Source organism: Theropithecus gelada, chromosome 8, assembly GCF_003255815.1.
Source record: "Theropithecus gelada isolate Dixy chromosome 8, Tgel_1.0, whole genome shotgun sequence".
Lineage (NCBI taxonomy): Eukaryota > Metazoa > Chordata > Mammalia > Primates > Cercopithecidae > Theropithecus > Theropithecus gelada.
Window position 1 is genome coordinate 132,312,831 of NC_037676.1, and position 16,331 is coordinate 132,329,161.

The window sequence follows — 16,331 nt, forward strand, 5'->3', positions numbered from 1 at the left end:
CCTTGTTCTACGGCTATTGGACCTTAGGATAAACTTGTGCAGAGCTGTTTCGCACAGAGATCAGCTGATGGTTAGCTAGATCCAGTTCCTTCTTGGGCCATTTTCCACAGGCATTCCATCCTGAGGGGGCTTCAACTCAACCTCCCAATACATCTGATCGTATCAGTATTATCATAAGGCTTATTTACACGAGGAAGCTGAACCTTACCAACGGCTCCAGTATTACACCATATTGTGGTACAATCATGGTACAATTTAGCTTCATTACAGATTAGTAAGAATGACAGAGGTATTTCCTTTGCCTTCCCAATAAAATCTCCCCTTGGCCATATAACAAATGTTATTAAGGACAGGTGTTGTTAACAATGGCCATGACTCAGTCATTTCTGGATTCAAAGTTAATTAGAGGCAGAGCCAATCACTATGTCTCATCTCACAGGATTGTACTGAGACTAGTTTCCACTGGGTGCTATTAGTTACAGCACAGCCCACCTGCCTCCTGCAGGCAGGACATGGGTGGTGTTAATTTTACTAATTAAACAGAGACAGGGTCTCACTTCATTGCCCAGGCTGGTCTTGAACTCCTGGGCTCAAGTGATCCTCCCACTTCAGCCTCCCAAAGTGCTAGGATTAAAGGCTGGAGCCACAATACCTGGCTTCCTTCCTTCCTTTCCTTTCTTCCTTCCTTCTTTTCTTTCATTCATTCGATGGGTGTTTAGAATAGTTCCTATACCTACCGACGACACTGCAGAACATGTTTTACTTTGCCCTAATCTAAAGGCACGGGCAGTCATAGTACATTGATGTAAACTGCAAGTGCCCTCAGACAACTTCCATAAATTCAGAAGGCCGTAAGAGTCCCACAGGTGTGCCCCTGAGCCTCAGCAGCCAAGACTGAGGGTCACTGCCCCATGGCCACTTCAGCCTCTATTTGTGTTAAAATTGTGAAGACCTGTTGGGTCTGGGTACAGGCCCTTTCCCAAAGCTGCATCTTAGCATTCTCTTCAGCACTGTTTATTGAGTCGGCCTGGCTCACTCTGCCAAAACCTCCTTATCTTTCCAGGCTGACTCCTATCCTTTTGCCTTCCTCCTGGAAGAGAACTCCCTCTAATCTGCATTTTCCTCTGAATTCTGCTCCTCATTGAAAGCAAACTCAGCTTATTCCAGGATACCCAGACCTGCACCTATCTCCTATAAGGCCCTTTTCTGTCTGGTGGGTTAGTGTTGTTTAACGCAACATGCATGTTGCTGCAGTGCGTACTAAAGGCCTGAGTACAGTTAGGATACATGTTTTGCACCCAGAAATGTTGGGTGCCCCATACTAGAGTTAGATGAGTGGTGGTCACACCTACATGTAGTTTAGTGTGAGTCTGCCACAAGGCCTCCTACAGCTTTCCTTGTGTCAGGTTGGGACCATTCCCTAAAGGAACTCAGATCCACTATGTGGTGCCCACTGTTTTATTGATTGATTGACAGTGTCTCACTCTGTCACCCAGGCTGGAGTGCAATGGTGCAAACATGGCTCACTACTACCTCGACCTCTTGGGTTCAAGAGATCCTCCTGCCTCAGCTTCCCATGTAGCTGGGACCACAGGTGCATACCACCACACTCTGCTAATTTTTCAAATTTCTGTAGAGGCAAGGTCTCATCTCACCCTGTTGCCCAGGCTGGTCTCAAAATTCTGGACTCAGGTGATCCTCCAGCTTGGGCCTCCCAAAGTGCTTGGATTACAGGTGTGAGCCACTGTGCCCAGCCCCACTGCTTTAATCTCATTAAGAACCCAATGTTTTCCCCTATTCTGCTTAAGAGCTTTTCATACACAAAAGGGTGATAAGAGTGTACATAGCACACTATGGCATGTTGTGTATGCTACCATTACATTTTGTCCTTTATACCCAAATATCTTTCTAAGCATCTGATCAAGGTTTATATTGATAGTGACATAAAAATCAGTCTGCTGGGAGCACACATTTGGTATCAGTGAAGCAGGATTTGTTGGAACAGCTCTGACTCACAGAAACATGTGGTTTGAGACGAGAAAGGATAAAAGGGTGGGGGATCAGGAATCTTTGGATTCCTATGTGGCCATGTGGTCACTCGGGGTATGAAGCCACAGCTGTGTTGAGATAAGTTACTAAAGGTAAAAGTTACCAGTGGAATTCAGAGATGGATCCAACTCCCTGGGAGTTGGTGCACTGGATGCATAAAGAGATACAAGCTAAGAAAAAAGTGAAATATTTAATACCTTGGTTATTGTTGTCCATAATGGCTAAAATAAAAGAGGGTGCTGGGTCAGGACTTGAGGCTGGACTAAGCTCAGATGTGGGTCTGCCTGAGCTCAGTCCACTAGCCTTTAAGTTACCCACAAAGGAGAAAACCATGCAGGGACAACAGAAAGTACCTCTGAGACCTGTGGTTACCAAGAAGGTAGTCAATGTGAAGAACGGGCAAAACTAAGTAACTATGGAAACTAGAGGGTAGAGTGTGAAGGAACTGTTTCATTCTGTAGATCAGTATCATCAGCTTCCTGAGGAACCTTTACTAAAATGGATTATAAGAGTGACTAATTTAGGGGCAGTATCTTTGGTTTTAAACACTACAGAGTATAAGTACATTTTGGATTGATGGGACCCACACCTCACTATTGAACAACTGCATATGGGTATATAAGATCCAGATACACAGGAGGTTATTCCTGTGGTAACTGCCAGCCTGGTGGAATAGATAAAAGCCACTGTAAGGTCTGTTCACCCTGAGAAGGGGGACTGTCCAGCTCTACCTACAAATGCCAAGTGGGACACCCCAGATGCAGTAGCTGACATGCTCTGTATGCATGTGGGACTGGCTTTATGATGACAGGACTATTCACACACTGAACATGCCTGTTCCCCAAGTCATGGTAAATGTGTGGTTAAGAGGGCCCTTCTACATGGGCACCCCATGTGATATTACTCCTACAGAAATGAACAGTTCGAGAAGCCTTATCAAATTTGCTGTCTCAGCTTCCCTTCATGGGTCTTATAGATGCTAATAAAAATATTAGATTAATTAACAAGAGAACAGGTAAAGGCAAAAGTGAGAGCCAAAGGACTCCTCCCAGGAAGGTGGAAATTTTAAAATGGTTATTAACAAATAAGGTGAAAAAAAGAAAACACTGATAGGATAAAACGAAGAAGAAAAAGGGGAGAGTCATGGGACTCATCCCAGCAGGGTGGATCTCTTTAGATGGTTAAGAAACGGAATGAATAAAATGGAAGTTGATAGAGTTAAAACAAAGGTCTTTGTGTTTTGAGGCAGGGTCTTGCTCTGTGACCCAGGCTGGAGTGCAGTGGCGTGATCTCGGCTCACTGCAATCTCTTGCCTCCCAGGCTCATGCAATCCTCCCACTTCGGCCTCCTGAGTAGCTGGGACTACAGGTATGTGCCACCATGCCTGGGTGATTTTGTGTATTTTATGTAGAAACAGGGTTCTTCCATGCTGTCCAGGCTGGTCTCAAACTCCTGAGCTCAAACAATCCACTCGCCTTGGCCTCCCAAAGTGCTGGGATTACAGGCGTGAGCCACCATGCTTACCAAAACAAAGGTCTTTTTTTGCTGTTGTTAAAAAAATAACGTGTCATCCATGAGCAGTGGCCATGCTGATCTTCTGTGTATGGTTCCAATTTTAGTATATGTGCTGCCGAAGTGAGCAAAACCAAGGTCCTAATACAACATCATCGTACGGTGGGTGGACCAAAGGGAGCCCCTCTGCTCTCCCAACATTAAAGGGCCCCAACCCAGTTTACTGTATTTCTCACAGTTTGAAGGAATTTTAAAAATTGCAAGGTAGAGATTACAATGAAACGTATGATCTGAAATTGCCTGGGGCAAAAGTGGGGCAGACTAATCAAAATAAAGACTGACAAAAGGTCCAGGGTCCTTTGGCTCAACCCTTGGCAGAAGACCCAAAGCTTTTTGCACAAAACAGAGTAAAATGGTCTGGGGGTAAAGAAGTTCCTGAAACTAGAATATAAAAAATGTAAGGGTTGATAGGATGATGAAAGTTGGTATATTTGAACACACTTTATGTGAAGTGACTGTATCTCTTTTAGTTTTTTTGAGACGGAGTCTCGCTCTGTCACCCAGGCTGGAGGGCAGTGGCGCGATCTCAGCTCACTGCAAGCTCCGCCTCCCAGGTTCAGGCCATTCTCCTGCCTCAGCCTCCTGAGTAGCTGGGACTACAGGCGCCCGCCACCTCGCCCAGCTACTTTTTTTGTATTTCTAGTAGAAATGGGGTTTCACGGTATTAGCCAGGATGGTCTTGATCTCCTGACCTTGTTATCCGCCCACCGCGGCCTCCCAAAGTGCTGGGATTACAGGCGTGAGCCACTGCGCCAGGCCGACTGCATCTCTTTTATCTGATTGTATCATGGTAATGAACATAGTATCACACCGGAGAATGTTTCCCCTACCTGGTACTATAAACCAGAAGGCATGTAAATCTGCTCTCCAAGCAATATTAATTGGACACGTCCAAGTCCGCAGAGTGCAGAGTAGAAGCTAGAGTGCTGGCAGGGACAAACTCTCCACTTGATAACCCCTGTGGAGCAGTTCCTGGGGCTTATGGCAAAAGTGTTTGAGCACCTCTCAGCAACAACTACTGGGACTTTGGAATAGAGAATGTTCACTTAAGGGACCTTGCTATGAAATGTTACTTGAAGTTACCCCTATGACATCTGAAATACCCATGCTGTCTCAGGTGATGTCCGAGAACATTCTAATGGGGGTGGCAGAGCCTAGAAGAGTTCCACAATAAAATGGAAATGGTTTATAGAGGATCATGCTACCTGAGGAAGGCAAGGAAGAGATACTCTGGAGCAGTTTTCCCAAATCATCTAAGAAAAAAACGTATTTCTTCTCCCTTACCTGATGCAGTGATCCTAGGATAGGAGTTGCTGGGACAGCAAAGATGATTTTTGTGTTTTAGCTAGGGGGTCTCACTGTATTGCCTAGGCTGGTCTCTAACTCCCGACTTAAATCCATCCTCCCATCCTGCCACAGAGCTTAGATCACAGGTATGAGCCACTGCGCCCAACACTTCAAAACATTTTTAGCAGGAATGCTAAGTAAAAAACTGTAACCATCTTTTTAAACCTTATGTCAAAATTCCTGAGGGCATGATGGGGGTGAGATGTGCCTTCACCCCTTCTAGCAAAACTGGGGCTAACAATGAATATGGCTGGTGGCAAAAATAGCTCATTATTTCTACATCTATGTAGCCTCACCCTATCTGGGAGTGGACTGAGAAGCTACTTGCCAGACTTGTATTGCTGCCTATAATCTAGACCAGCACATGGTGATTCTAATGTCCCTTCAAAAAAGTTTGGAGATTAATGGAGAGAAGGAGAAATAGTAGCTGAGTGTAAACAAATAAATGGGTAATTGAGGAAAATTCAAAACAACTCAAGAGTCTCAGGGCAAGAGATGACATTGCCTTTAGCTCAATGATTCCAGATGCCTGAGAGGGTGAAGCTGTGTATTTACCCAGGCCACTCCTGCTTGTGGAACCTGACAATATTGAGAGGAAGCCTGCAAACCTGAGTGTCCTCATCATCCTGGGAGGTATTCATACACTATGATGGACGGGACTGATTACTAATGATTGTGTACATATATGTTTTTTGATGTAAAGGATCCACAGCAGAAAACCAGGGAGTAGGCTGTGGTGTTAAATGTATTAGTTTTCGTCCACGGTTCCTGGCTTATAACCCTTGTTATAGACTTCTGTTACAATGTTGGGTATGTCAGGCCTCAGGGGCCAGCCTCTGACCTTCTCTTGCCCTCTTACTACCTATCCCAAGGCAGGACTCTAATCCTATTGTGGGTCTTAAGCACCTTCCATGAGAGGATTCTACCCTATACCCTGGGGGAAGGAATGCTGACATCATGAAGCTTTCATAAAAAGCCAAGAGGACAGGGTTCAGTGAGCTTCTGGAGAGCTGACCATGTGGAGGCTCCTGGAGTTTCCAGAAAGGGCTTGGAAGCTCTGCACCTGATATGGCTTGGCTGTGTCCCCACCCAAATTTCACCTTGAATTGTAGTTCCCGTAATTCCCACATGTTGTGGGAGGGACCTGGTGGGAGATAATTGAATCATGGGGGCGGTTTCCCCCACACTGTTCTCATGGTAGTAAGTCTCACAAGATCTGATGGTTTTATAAGGGGTTTCCCCTTTTGCTTGGCTCTCATTTTTCTCTTGCCTGCTGCCATGTAAGACGTGCCTTTCGCCTTCTGCCATTATTGTGAGGCCTCCCCTGCCACATGGAACTGTGAGTCCATTAAACCTTTTTCTTTATAAATTACCCCGTCTCAGGTATGTCTTTATCAGCAGTGTGAAAACAGACTAATACAGCACCCCTTCCCCCATACTTCGCTCTACACATTTCTTTATCTGTATCCTTTGCAATATCCTTTATGATAAAACGGTAAATGCATTTCCTTGAGTTCTGTGAGCTGCTCCAGCAAATTAAATGAATCCAAACAGGGAGTTGTAGGAACCCCAACTTGTAGCCAGTCAGTTAGAAGTTCTGAAGGCCTGGACTTGCAACTGGTATGTGTGTGTGGCGGGGGGGCAGTTTTGGGGACTGAGCTCTCACCCGGTGGGACTGGCACTATCTCCAGGTAGACAGTGTCGGAACTAAATTACAGGACACCCAGCTGGTGTCTGTCGCTTGATGCGTGGGGAAAAATCCCCACACGTTTGTCACAGAAGTCTTCTGTGTTGATGATTGTTGTGATGTGAGAGCAGAGGAAAAACACAGAGAATTTTCCCCCACAGGCATCAAGTGGCAGTGTGAAATAGGCTGTTGTTGCTGAATTCGGATTATGGATGAATACTTTGGCAGGAGATAGAAATGTGGAGCTTTCCAGATGGGTGTAAAACTGTGGGACTGTTTGGATGAGTTAAGGAGTAAGGGAAGATGCAGAACAGAAGCAGTTCATGAGCACGGCCCGTGGTGCCCAACACGCAGAGGTGGAGGATATGAGAAAGCAGCTAAGGGGGTCGGGAAGGAACTGACAGTGCAGCGAGAGTGGACAGGTGGCGTCCAGAACACAAATGCATAATGTTCCAGGCAGGAGAGAAGCAGTGACGGTGCCATGAGCTGCAGACGGCCAAGGAAGACAGGGCTGAAGATTAACCACTGGCCCATCAGCTTGTAGAGGGATAGGAAGAGAGGACGGACGGATGAATCTTGGCTCTGAGCATTAACAGCTGTGAAGTTCACACACAGAGACAATCCGATGGTGTACACCTCATGATAGAACACACTACCACCTATGAAGTGGTTTTGCCAAAGCCTCAATCTATCTGATCAGGTTTCTGGAATCAACTTCCAATTAATAGGAAATACGACAGACAGGGGAACATGTTAGATGAACAAACATGAGGGGATGGAATCCAGACTGGAGAAATCTATAGGAAGAATAACACAGTTTCTTCAACAAATAAAGAGAGAGATGAAGGGGAAACTTTAGCCTAAGACACTTACAGACAAATCAATCAACTCTACTGTGTGGACTTTATTTTAATCCTTACTCAAATAAACAATTTTTTTTTTTTTTTAAAAAAAGGGCAATTGTGAGACAGCTGGATATGTTAACATTGGGTGTTTGATGATATTAAGAAATTTTTGATTTTTTAGACATGATGAAATTTTTTGATGTAATAGAATTGCATATGTATGAAATTGGCTGGGATTTGCTACAGAATTACTGAGAGTAGCTGGGTATGGAACTAAATGAAACAAGATCAGGTATAAACTGTTAAGTGCTGGAATGGGTGATAAGTATGTGGGTGTGGTAGAGGAGGCTGTAGGATACTATTCTATGTCTTTTTTTGTATTTCTGTGTATGTTTATTATGGGAAATTCCAAATAGTAAACACACATACACACACACACACACACACACAGAGACAGAGAGAGAGAGAGAGAGAGAGAGCGAGCGAGCGCGAGAGTGCGAAAGACAGAAAAAGAATGGGAGTACAGCAAGGGGGTGGTAGTGGGAGGGACACAGGTCTTGATGGGTATTGACAGCAGACCTGTCAGATGGAAGGAAACAGCAGTGCAAAAGAGGGAGGGACACCTGCTGGAGTCTGTCCCTGAGCGGGTGGGAGGGTACAAGGTCTACCTTAGGACCACGGCCACCATACCAGGCAGGTGGTGGTAGGGGTGGACTCCTGTGCTGACTCAATGAGGAACAGAAACAAGGTGCTCCTAAGGAGAGGAGAGACAGTGTGGGGGAGTGGGCTGAAAGGTCACGGTGCTGGGACTGCTGGGCAGCCCCAGATGACCATGTGAGGTCAGCAGTCATAGAGACAGCCAAACCACCATCCTGACTATGCCTCTCAGAAGTCAGTTGAGTGGCAGAACCCAGCACAGGAGGGGCAGGAGCTGAGGGAGCACATCAGGGAGTGACTTTGGTGATGGGCTGACGCCATGCTGCGAGGGAAGGGAGGGCACAGAGGGGATGGGCGCAGCGAAGAGCTGAAGGCAGTTGCGGTAAAGTCCTATGGGCACTGAGAAGTGCTGAGGTCTGCTGCTAGAGGAATCAGGCTGGAGAGGCAAGGGGTGATATGTGAGTGATCTGGGATAGAGTCTGGGCACATTGTAAATGGGGTTACATGCCTGAGAAACTTGTTTCAAACTCCTTTGAGATCAAAACAGCCCCTTGGGCAGAGTTTAAAAATAAAAGACAACAAAAACCAATCCTAGATAAAGATTCAGCAAACCCAGGGGAAGTCTTGTATCTGTTCTATGGAGGGTGAATCAGCAGTCATTTGGGAGTCCCCTCATCTTACTACACAGGAGCCTGGCCTGACCAGTCAGTGCTCTTCAAAGTGTGTTACTTCACTGAAGAACTCTAGAGAGTGGTGAATTTCAGCTTCCCGATACTAACCCCCAGTTTGACTTCTGTTCAAACTAGGCAATGCAGCACTAGACTGGGGTCACAAGTCTTGCTGCTGGCACTGAAAATCCAAGGAGCAGGCCTTGAGCTCCTCTGAGCTTCCGTCTGTATCCAAGGTGGGCCCTGCTGGCCTTGCAGGCTTATATAAGGATGGAATGATCTAGATGCCCCTAAAGGTATTTTGCAGCTCTAAGGTAAGGTATGGTAACAAAAAAGGCAGAACTATCACTTGTGTTGTAATAAGACTGAAATTTTGGTTCTACAAATGAAAAGCTTGTCAGCATGAAAGAAGACTCGGTCAAAGAGCTGAGTGTCTTAGCTTGGCAAACAAACAGTATTTATAGACACTGCTTTCTTGTACTTTGCAGAGCATGGGTATCTCTACTCTGCATGACAGATGCCATCCCAGGGAAGGATTCCTTTGCCACCCACTTGCTAGGGACTTTCTGAAATATGACTTCATTTTGTCCTTACAAAACCTCACAAAGTAAGTATTATTTCCCCCATTTTACAGACGAGGAATCTCAGGTTTAGTGAAGCTACTACATCACCTGCCCAAGCCCACACAGCTACTAAGTGGTAGAGGTGCTATTGGTTCCGAGGTCTCTCTGATTATGTTTATAAGGGGAGAAAGAATGGTATCTGGGGATTATAATAATGTGATGTCTACAAAAGTATTACGTATTCTGGAAAAGTATGGTGCTTTGCTAATCACCAAATTTGAGTTTATAAATACCTTTCGTCATTTAATGTTTATTTACTAGGCATCCACTACATGCCAGGTGCTGCTCTAGGCATTCGGGATGGATCAATGAACAAGGGAGATAAAAACCTTGGGCCCCTTGGAGCAGGTAGTGACGCTTTAATTACATGTAAATGTGAAAATGATAGATCTTACCTTTCTGAGGTAGTTTAGGAAGAACTCTTGGGCCAAGGGCAGTCTTTGCGGAACTGGTGCTAATTAACAAATAAGAATCATTTAGTATCTAAAAGTGCTAGAATATCAATAGTGAAATATTATTCAAGGAAATCAAATCAAAGGCATTTACATAATCATCTAAAGAATCCTTTCAAAATTTCTTTTTTTTTTTTGAGACGGAGTCTCCTTCTGTCGCCTAGGCTGGAGTGCAGTGGCGCGATCTTGGCTCACTGCAGTCTCTGCCTCCCGGGTTCAAGCAATTCTTCCTCAGCCTCCTGAGCAGCTGGGACTACAGGCGCCCATCACCAAGTCCGGCTAATTTTTGTATTTTTAGTAGGAATGGGGTTTCACCATCTTGGCCAAGCTGGTCTTGTACTCCTGACCTCGTGATCCACCCACCTTAGCCTTCCAAAGTGCTGGGATTACAGGCATGAGCCACAGTGTCCAGCCTCAAAATGTCTTTAACAAAAGATTATAGTCTATTTTCCATATTTCGGTTTGCCTGGCTGAGGAGGCACAGTAAAAGGATGAAAAAAAGTCCCACTTAATGATAAAGCCCGACTCCTCCACTTCAAAGCATTTATGAAGGCACCTGGCACATACTAAGTGGTGACCCCAATGTAGTGCACAGAAGTAACTCTTCCCACCTATCCCACAAAGCAGCTCTGTGTTTCTAGACAAGGAAATGGAAGGGAATGGGGGTGTTGGTGGCCGGCAGAAGGTCCCGCATGGGTCAGAGGTAGAAGTGGAAATTCGGCCCTACCTCCCTTGGCCTCCAGAGCCCTCACTTCTTCCACTATAGCAAAGAGATTGGTTCTTGGGCCTCCAGGCTCTCCTAAGCCTTGCCCTCCTTTTGGGGGACAGGTAAATGAGGGTGACAAAGGCCCAAGTCCCCGGAATACAGGTCCACACCACATTGTCTGAATCATCAAACGTAATCTCTGCAACTGAAACCCCAGTACCGTCAGTGGTCTGCATTAGGTGGAAGCCACTATTTTTCTTTAACAAGAGGTTCTGGCGATTCTCAGAGGACACCAGGAGGCCTGCATGCCTGAGAAGCAGCAGCAGCCAAGTGCCTGAGCCCCATCTGCCAAGAACCCCTTTATTATCTCATCTCTCCATTTCTGTGCCCTGATGTCCTAAGAGTTGGTTGCTGCTGCTGCTTCTTCTTCTTCTTTTTTTTTTGAGACAGAGTCTTGCTTTGTCACCAGGCTGGAGTGCAGAGGCGCGATCTCGGCTCACTGCAACCTCCGCCTCCCGGGTTCAAGTGATTCTTGTGCCTCAGCTAACTGCATTTAAAAGAAAAGCAAAAGCCAAACCAACCGATGAAACAAAAAGTAGTCAAAGAAAGAAGATGAAAAGTGTGTGTTCCTTTCTGTCCTGGCTCTTAGACACCCTTGGTCTTCACTGCTCTTTCCTCAGCTCACTTGAAATCCTCCTGCCTCTGGGCAACTGGGGGATATTGCTGAGATAAAGCCACCACTAAACAAGAAACAGTAAACATGAGAGGGCTTTGCTTCTGCCATTTTTGGGGTGCATTTTTCTTGTGCTATGCCTCAGCATCTTCCTAGGCAAGCCCAGCTGCCCATTACCGGTGTGTGGGCGATGACTGTTCCTGCCCACACTACTGAGGCCAAAGTCTAGAGGCTCAGACGCTTCTTTTGCACAAGCTCCTGTGCAATGTTGCGGAACCTGGGCTTGTTCCTATCAGAAATGAACACAGGACCCTTCTGTTGGTGGTGCTGTGTGCAGTGAGAAAGGGTACTGAAACCTTCATGAGTTGGCTGGACGCGGTGGCTCACGCCTGTAATCCCAGCACTTTGGGAGGCTGAGGCAGGCCAATCATCTGAGGTCAGGAGTTCAAGACCAGCCTGGCCAACACGGTGAAACTCTGTCTCTACTAAAAACACAGAAAGTTAGCCAGGCATCGTGGTGTGCCCTGTAGTCCCAGCTAATGGGAGGCTGAGGCAGGAGAATTGCTTGAACCTGGGAGACAGAGGTTGCAGTGAGCCGAGATCGCACCACTGCACTCCAGCCTGGGTGAAAGAGACTCCATCTCAAAAACAGACAAACAAACAAACTTAATGAGTTGCCAAAGGCTCTAGTTCACAATCAGCTTGATTTTGTTTAAAAACTATTTTTTTTTTTTTTTTGAGACGAAGTCTCGCTGTCACCTAGGCTGGAGTGCAGTGGTGTGATCTCGGTTCACTACAATCTCCACTTCCCAGGTTCAAGCAATTCTCCTGCCTTAGCCTCCTGAGTAGCTGGGACTACAGGCGCACCCCACCATGCCCAGCTAATTTTTGTATTTTTCGTAGAGATGGGGTTTCATCACGTTGGCCAGGCTGGTCTCAAACCCCTGACCTCAAGTGATCCACCTGCTTTGGCCTCTCAAAAGTGCTGGGATTATAGGCGGGAGCCACTGTGCCCAGCCAAAACTTTTTTTTTGAGACAGGGTCTTGCTGTCGCCCCGGCTGGAGTGCAGAGGTGCGATCATGACTCACTGTAGCCTCAATTTCCCGGGCTCAGGTGGTCCTCTTGCCTCAGCCTCCCGTATAGCTGAGACTACAGGCATGTACTACCATGCCCGGCTGATTTTTTTTTTATTTTTAGGAGACAAGGTCTTGCTATGTTGCCCAGGCTGGTCTCAAACTCCTGGGCTCAAGCAGTCCTCCCACCTTGGCCTCCCGAAGTGCTGGGATTACAGGTGAGCCACTGTGTCCGGCCTTTAAAAATATTTTATGAGTGCTTTTGGAGTGTCAGATATTCTCCTCATTCTGGAAAAAGAACACCAGAACTTTAGTTCTACAGGGTCCCCAAATTAGGACTGAAGGAAGGTGAGTGAGGAATGAAAGGCGGGGAACAAGGGCAAGGAAGGGGCGTGGAATGTGGAGTCAGGAGAACAAGCAGGCCAGAGAGCTGGCTCTGACATCTGCGCCTACCACCTAACCACTCTGGGCCTCGCTCTCCTTACCTGCAAAACTGAGGATAGTAGTAATTGGGCCTATCTCACAGGGTTATAAACAGCACGTAAGATAGTGGTATTAAAAGCATGGATATGGTGGCTTGCATTTGAAATTCTAGCACTTTGGCAGGCTGAAGCAGGAGGACTGCTTGAGCCCATAAGTTCAAGACCAGCTTGGGCAACATGCTGAGACCTCGTCTCTACAAAAAAATTAAAAAAAATCAGCTGAGTATGGTGTTGCATGCCTCTGGTTCCAGCTACTCGGGAGGCTGAGGCAGGACGATCTCTTGAGCCCAGGAGGTTGAGGTTACAGTGAGCTGTGCTCATACCACTGCACGCCAGTCTGGGTGACAGAGCAAGGCCCTATCTCAAAAAAAGAGAGATTTTGTTTTTTCACCTTTCAGAAACTCTGGAAAAGAGCTGACTCTTTTTCCCTGAAGTTGGGGTCTGGAAGTGGCTCTCTATCCTTTTCTTGGATGGCACCTCCAGAGAAAACACTTTAGGGTAAGGCTGGATAAAAACTGCCCGTAAGAGATCTCCTCAAGTATACAATTTCAGTGAAAAAAGGGAAGAAAAGAACATTGCTGTCAGCCTAGCCTAAAAAAAAAAATCTTAGAAACAGAACTTGAAACAGTGATATTTTTATGTTTGAAAATCTCTGGGCAATCAGATTTCCCTAAGGATTATCTTTTCATTTCCAAATCTGCAAAAAGAGTCAAGAGGGAAAGTAACAAAGTTACTTGATTAAAATATCAAAAATAAAAACTCATTCTGACAGGAATTTTGTTCAAGACCATTGCACAACCCTGTGACCACCGGGAAGTGAGGTTAGCTCCTGTCTGTGAACTGGGTAGACAGCGGTGTTGCTTAGAGAATGGTCTGCAGACCTGTGTCCAGTCCAGCCACAAGATGTTCACGCAAACCAAGAGTGAATGTCTGGTTTCTCGTCGTGGCCAGCCCCACTTGGCTGACCACAGCTTTGAGCAGCGCTGGGAAATCCATGAAAACTCATTTCTAGAATTCTGTCCATTGCATCAATGGATCCAACAGGGGAAAGGAAGCACTGAGATGGCTTACCTTGACTGCTGGGATAGTCCCTCAAACTTGTTTGTGGTCTTACTTGAAGAGGATGGACCCCCATCGTTACCTACAAGGAAAATTTAATGTGAAAAGGTATGTCTTTAGATGGGGAAATGCAGTATGAGAATATATGGGGTTGGCCTATAGACAGGCATTGCTCAAGTTCCAGAATGGCATTTAAAAGACCCAAGCCAAAACAGTATGCATTTCTGGCATAAGACCAAAACAAAATTGAGCACTGTTTTGGGCTTTGCGGTTTTTTATTTCTGGTAAAGGAGTGTATCAAAGAGGTGAGCAGCTGCTCTGTGGCAAGACCTCAAACAGCATAGAAACTTGGTGATGCTCCCACTGGCTCAGGATCCTGTCCTTAGTTTGAGGGTAGAGAAAGAAGAATACATTTCAGGTTCACCAAGAGGTCCACATGCTAGGAGACCACCCCCTAGTATCCAGATTCAGAAGAAACACACAACTCACAAGTGGAGTGTGTGTGTGAACACCATTAGCAGGGTGGTGGATAAGGGGTCATCTGCTGGCCCAAGCCCTCAGGCACTTACTGACTCATCATTCATTCTCTTTTCCTCTTTCCCCTTCCCCCGCTCCCCGAGACAGGGTCTTACTCTGTCACCCAGGCTGGAGTGCAGTGATACAATCAGGGCTCACTGTAGCCTTGAACTCCTGGATTCAAATGTTCTTCCTGCCCAGCATCCCAAGTAACTGGGACTACAGGGCATTCATTCAAATATTAACCTTTTTTTTTTTTTTTTTTTTTTTTGAGATGGAGTCTCGCTCTGTTGCCTAGACTGGAATGTAATGGTGCAATCTCAGCTCACTGCAGCGTCTGCCTCCCAGGTTCAAGCGATTCTCCTGCCTCAGCCTCCTGAGTAGCTGGGACTACAGGTGTACACCACCATGCCCAGCTAATTTTTGTATTTTTAGTAGAAACGGGGTTTCACCATCTTGGCCAGGCTGGTCTCAAACTCCTGGCCTCAAGTGATCCACCTGCCTCGGCCTCCCAAAGTGCTGGGATTACAGGCGTGAGCCACCACACCCGGCCAAGTATTAAGATGTATTAAGCATTTACTATGTGCAAGGCATAAATGTGAAGCAGAAGGCACAAAAACAAATAAAACGTCACTGCTCTCACAGAGCTTATGCTCTGGCCTGTGAGATTTACACATAGGAAATATACTAACAATGTGTAATGAGATGAACATCAGTTGCTGTCAATTGAGGAGAAAATACTTTCTAAACTCTGACTGCTGGCAGGAACGGGGGAGAGGGAGTAGGGAATGCCGTCTGGGGAAGACACAGCATCTGGACAGGTGAAGAACTTTCTAGTGGGTGAGCAGCAAAACCAGAGGCACACAGGTGGAGGTAAGTGTGCTATGTCCAGGAGAGGGTCACAAGACAATAAATGAGGGCTCTTCTATGATTCATTTCGTGGTGGGAGGAGTGCAGCGCAGTTGTGGAGCCCCAAGCTGCGGGCACCCAGGAGGATTCCCTGGGACCCTGCATGGGCACCCTGTCTCTGGGGTTCTAGTTCATTTCCTTGCCCTTTCTTCCTGTGACTGCTCTGGAAACTCTTGCTCTCTTCCTTCAGCAGCCTCCTCTCCTCCTCTGCCTAGAAGACTATAACACTGCCTAGGTGGCACTGGGAATGGGCTGGCTGAGGAGGGTGAGCAACAGGAGGGCAGATGAAGAGGGCAGGACTGAAAAAAAACTAACTGATCCTCACTACACCATGAATCTGCTCAACAGCACCGCCCGATTGCCCACATGCTTTTATATTCATCCAGCCTTCCTTCCTCACAGCATGAGGCTGCCATCATTACTCCTTTTCCAAAGATAAGGAAATGAGACTAAATGAATAAATGGCTGCAGGTCCCATGGGGAAGTGGTGTACCTGGGAGTCCTGACCACAAATCAATGTGCTCTTCATTATCCATCAAGACGCCCTGATAGTAACATTAACAGCAACGATCGTTTACTGAGCACTTACTGTGAGCAAGGTACTATGCTACATACTCACAGTAATTATGCTTATGAGGTAAATAGTATAATCACCCCTCATTTTATATATGAAGCAGCACACAGAGAAGTAAAGTCAATTGCCCAAGGTTAGGTCACTGGTAAGGGTCAAAGCTGGAATGGAAAGCCAGCAGCCCTCTTCCAGGGTCTGTACTGTGAATCACCACACTCTAGCACCTATCGCCTCCTGGTCCGACTGCACCTACTGAAGATGGAGAGGCTGGCTTACCTCCTGGACAGAATGTGCTGTAATTCTATGATATTGATACAAGAAGAAATGAGATAAACTGGCATTACCAGAAGAACCAAAGGCTTTCACATTTAGTTTTATTTAATTTTAATTAAACTAACCATCAGTATATGGCCATGAGCCCATATAACTTAATATTTAAGG

At 46.2% G+C, this 16,331-nt stretch overlaps 1 protein-coding gene and 1 pseudogene across 5 annotated transcripts in view; both read right to left on the bottom strand.

Annotated features, from left to right (window-relative positions):
* The window catches only part of ASAP1 (ArfGAP with SH3 domain, ankyrin repeat and PH domain 1), a 399,692-nt gene that overhangs the window by 13,948 nt on the left and 369,413 nt on the right, over window positions 1–16,331 (bottom strand). For all 5 annotated transcript variants that reach the window (XM_025393739.1, XM_025393735.1, XM_025393737.1 and 2 more), the window contains 2 exons: window positions 13,907–13,976; window positions 9,844–9,902 (listed from right to left, as the gene is read on the bottom strand). In XM_025393739.1, the coding sequence (XP_025249524.1) occupies window positions 9,844–9,902; window positions 13,907–13,976 (129 nt within the window). The remainder of the gene's footprint in view (window positions 1–9,843; window positions 9,903–13,906; window positions 13,977–16,331) is intronic.
* LOC112630834 lies at window positions 3,580–3,692 on the bottom strand (annotated as a pseudogene).